This window comes from Austrofundulus limnaeus, unplaced genomic scaffold (assembly GCF_001266775.1).
Source record: "Austrofundulus limnaeus strain Quisiro unplaced genomic scaffold, Austrofundulus_limnaeus-1.0 Scaffold649, whole genome shotgun sequence".
Lineage (NCBI taxonomy): Eukaryota > Metazoa > Chordata > Actinopteri > Cyprinodontiformes > Rivulidae > Austrofundulus > Austrofundulus limnaeus.
Genome location: NW_013953051.1, coordinates 298,894 through 302,965, shown reverse-complemented (window position 1 = coordinate 302,965; position 4,072 = coordinate 298,894). Strand labels below are relative to the sequence as shown.

Here is a 4,072-nt window from a genome sequence, read left to right as displayed (position 1 = left end):
ATCCTACAGTGTTTTTACAGTCTTTATTTTACAGTTAAAATAAATGTTTATTAAATAAAGTTTAACGTTACAACTAATCTTGTATCACTTTAAATCGAAACGGTGACATTGGATCCAGGTGAAATCAGACCTTCCTCTCCCTCCTCTTCCTCACCTCAGACCTTCATGGATCCTTCAGAACCAAACAGAACCCGTTCATCACATTTCTGTTGGTCTCATGGTGTTGTATGGTTTGTTTTTATTTAGGCTTGTTGTTGTTTACTGTAAGAACAGCTGTTGTTTATTGTTGCTGAAAACTAAAATCCTCCAGGTTCCACCTGATCTGTGATTCAATCAGATTTCATGAATCTGATTGAAATCAGGTCAGTTTAGGGTTTTTTTTTCTTCTTCTTCTTCTTAAAGTGAAATATTTGAAGGTTCCAGAATAAATGAGTAAAAAATATTTTATTTAACCCATTGTGGCTCGGAGCAAAGCCTGATGGGAAGGCCAGCGGCTGACCCGTTGTCCTGTGTTTGATTCCAGAACACGTGACGTCTAACGCCAGCGATAGTGAGAGTAGCTACCGTAAGTCTGCCGCCGCTTCGTTTCACTAACGATCAAACAGTAACGAGCGCTGGCTCCTGATTGGACAGTGACAGTGTGACATCATCATTTGTTTCTGTCTCTAACACTAACAAGCTCTGGCTGCTGATTGGACAGAGACAGTGTGACATCATCGTCTGTTTCTGTCTCTAACACTAACGAGTTCTGGCTGCTGATTGGACAGTGACAGTGTGACATCATCGTCTGTTTCTGNGACAGTGTGACATCATCGTCTGTTTCTGTCTCTAACACTAACGAGTTCTGGCTGCTGATTGGACAGTGACAGTGTGACATCATCGTCTGTTTCTGTCTCTAACACTAACGAGTTCTGGCTGCTGATTGGACAATGACAGTGTGACATCATTGTCTGTTCTATCTCTCTGGCTTCTGATTGGACAGAAACAGTATGACATCATCGTTTGTTTCTGTCTCTAACACTAACAAGCTCTGGCTGCTGATTGGACAGTAACAGCATGACATCATCATCTGTTTCTGTCTGTGCTGCTGGATGAGGTCAGAGGATTCACCTCAGATGGTTTTGATGTTGATCTCACTGCTCCTCCTACGTTAACCTTTAATTAACTGAGTTACCCCCTCCCCCCCCACCCCATCTGAAGATAAAAACAGGAAGTGACCTCAGAACTGCTACTTATTTACCTTAACCTCTGATGAAAAAACACCTGCCTGCCTCAACTGGAGGAGTAACACTGAAACACACCAGTTACTGAGAGTTAATCTGTTACTAAGAGTTCATATGAGTTACTAAGACTTATTACAGGCTGCTTAGAGTTATTATGAGTTACTCAGAGTTAATATGAGCTACTAAGAGTTAGCATGAGCTACTAAGAGTTAGCATGAGCTACTAAAATAATGTGTTATTAAGAATTAATGAGTCATTATGAGTTAATAAGAGCTACTATGAGTTAATAAGAGCTACTATGAGTTAATAAGAGCCACTATGAGTTAATAAGAGCTACTATGAGTTAGTTTAAAATCTCAGATTTCTCATCTCATCCTTTTTTTTCTGCTCCTCCTCTTCCTCACTCTTCATGTCTCACTCCTCCTCCTCCTCACTCTTCATCTCTCACTCCTCCTCCTCCTCCAGCTGCGTTCATGATGTTAACCTGACCTTTGACCTCTGTTCTCAGGTGGGCAGGAGGAGTACGTTCTGTCGTATGAACCCGTCGTTCAGCAGGAAGGTGAGACCCGATGAGCTCTGAGGTCCAAAGACCAGGAGACATTTAATGGTTCTTCAGAACACAAACTGAACGGTTTTAATCAGATCTAAACTCAGGATAAAACGTGTCCTGGTTCAGGTATGACATCACTTCCTGTCTGTTCAGACCTGACCCGGTCCTCTTCTCTCTGACAGTGAACTACACTCGACCCGTCATCATCCTGGGCCCGATGAAGGACCGGATCAATGACGACCTGATCTCAGAGTTCCCAGATAAATTTGGCTCCTGTGTCCCACGTAGGTCCAGCAGACCCTCTTTACCCAGATGTTTGAGCTGTTCAGATCTGGACCGGGTTCTGTTCTGGTTCTGTTCAGATACAACCCGACCCAAGCGGGACTACGAGGTGGACGGCAGAGACTATCACTTCGTGGTGTCCAGGGAGCAGATGGAGAAGGACATCCAGGAACACAAGTTCATCGAGGCGGGCCAGTACAACAACCACCTGTACGGAACCAGCGTGCACTCAGTCCGCCAGGTGGCTGAGAAGGTACCAGAACCCAGTGACCCGGTCCGAACGGACCGCTAAAGAAGCTGTTCTTTAATCTGCAAACAAACAGGATGAGAAGGTGTTGTGTTCAGAGTAATATATTTTATTTTTATTTTTTCATGTTGCCTTCAGGGTAACCTCTGTTTTTTTTTTTTGTTGCCTTCAGGGTAACCTCTGTTTTTTTTTTTTTCATGTTGCCTTCAGGGTAACCTCTGTTTCTTGTGCTGCCTTCATGGTAAACATTTATTTCTCGTGCTGCCTTCAGGGTAAACATTTCTTTCTCGTGCTGCCTTCAGGGTAAACATTTCTTTCTCGTGCTGCCTTCAGGGTAAACATTTCTTTCTCGTGCTGCCTTCAGGGTAAACACTGCATCCTGGACGTTTCAGGAAACGCCATCAAGCGGCTCCAGCTGGCTCAGCTTCATCCTGTTGCGATCTTCATCAAACCTAAATCTGTGGAGAACATCATGTGAGTGTGCAGCTGCAGGTTTCTCCTCTGAAGCTTGACTTTTCTTTGATCTGGGACTCGTTTTTGTTTCTTGTCCCTGCAGGGAAATGAACAAACGTCTGACGGAGGAGCAGGGCAGGAAAACCTTCGACAGAGCTGCCAAACTGGAGCAGGAGTTCACCGAACATTTCACAGGTCAGAGCCGTTCAGTGCTGCTGCTTGACTGATGGTGGGTTGTTACAGACCTGCAAACCTGTTGCTTTCAACAAAACTCAACAATTTAAAAACAAAACGGGTCAATTATTGAATCATCTAGGAGTCATTTGGCCAATCACAATCAAGATAAATGTCTGTCTTAGTTGTGATTGGCCAAATGACTCATGTTTAGGACAGAGGGGTTTCTTCCTGTTTACCACCACAGTGGGGGTGAAGTTACCATAATACAGCCAGGTTGGCTTTAGAGTGCAACATTTTAACTTTTAGAAACACAATTTATTATAAAGTTAAGGTGAACAACACAGGATCATCTGAGCGTCTAAAATGGATTAACACTTTTTGTTGATGTTCAGGTCAGTTTAGTCGTTGTTCCAGCTGTCAGACATTAATAATGAAGGGACAATCTTTGTGTAGAGCAGGAAATGGAATGTGTTAACACTGTACAGAAAGAATGGACCAGGCTGGTTGTGTATTTCTCACGTTACACTGTTGTGTTACAAATTCATGATGTTCAGTGTGTAAAAAAATAAACTCTTACTGTAGTACAATTTTCAAGTATCTCAGATAAAGTTCACCTCCAGAAAGTAGCTGTAAGTCACTGCTTTACCTTTCAATAAATATCTAAAATCTTATTAAATAATTTAAATAAATATCTAACAATTTTATTAATGTAAGTATTTAGAACAGTGCACTTTAAATGGCTGGAGTATATATAGTTTAAATACTTTTTTAAATAAAAACCACCACCCTGAGTTGTCAGGTGTGTGATGGTCGGTCGGTACCAAACGATTATTTTCCAATCGATTAATCTAACGATTATTTTTCAGATTATTCTAACAACAAATCTAAAAGTTATTCTGATGTGAGTGCACTGGAAATTTAAAATGTTTTCATCAAATTAACAAGAACAGTTCTTTAATATTGTAATATTTTCTGTAATAGTTTTTTTCATGGACACAAAATATGCACTCTAGAGTCAATTCTTAACAAAAAAAAGTTTAAAAGATTTAACATCAATATAAAATTCAACCAAAAGAAATATAGTGTAAGATGTTAACAATCTAACAAATGAACTAAATCATGCAAAATTCAAGTCACTCT

General features: G+C 40.9%; 1 protein-coding gene across 1 annotated transcript in view; it reads left to right on the top strand.

The window, feature by feature from the left end:
• Window positions 1-4,072, top strand: part of LOC106531552 (disks large homolog 1) — a gene marked incomplete at its 5' end in the record, with an annotated part of 11,992 nt that overhangs the window by 5,888 nt on the left and 2,032 nt on the right. Inside the window, 6 exon segments of the mRNA XM_014027449.1 lie at window positions 524-565; window positions 1,732-1,782; window positions 1,956-2,057; window positions 2,136-2,308; window positions 2,667-2,776; window positions 2,859-2,950. Coding sequence (XP_013882903.1) covers window positions 524-565; window positions 1,732-1,782; window positions 1,956-2,057; window positions 2,136-2,308; window positions 2,667-2,776; window positions 2,859-2,950 — 570 coding nt within the window.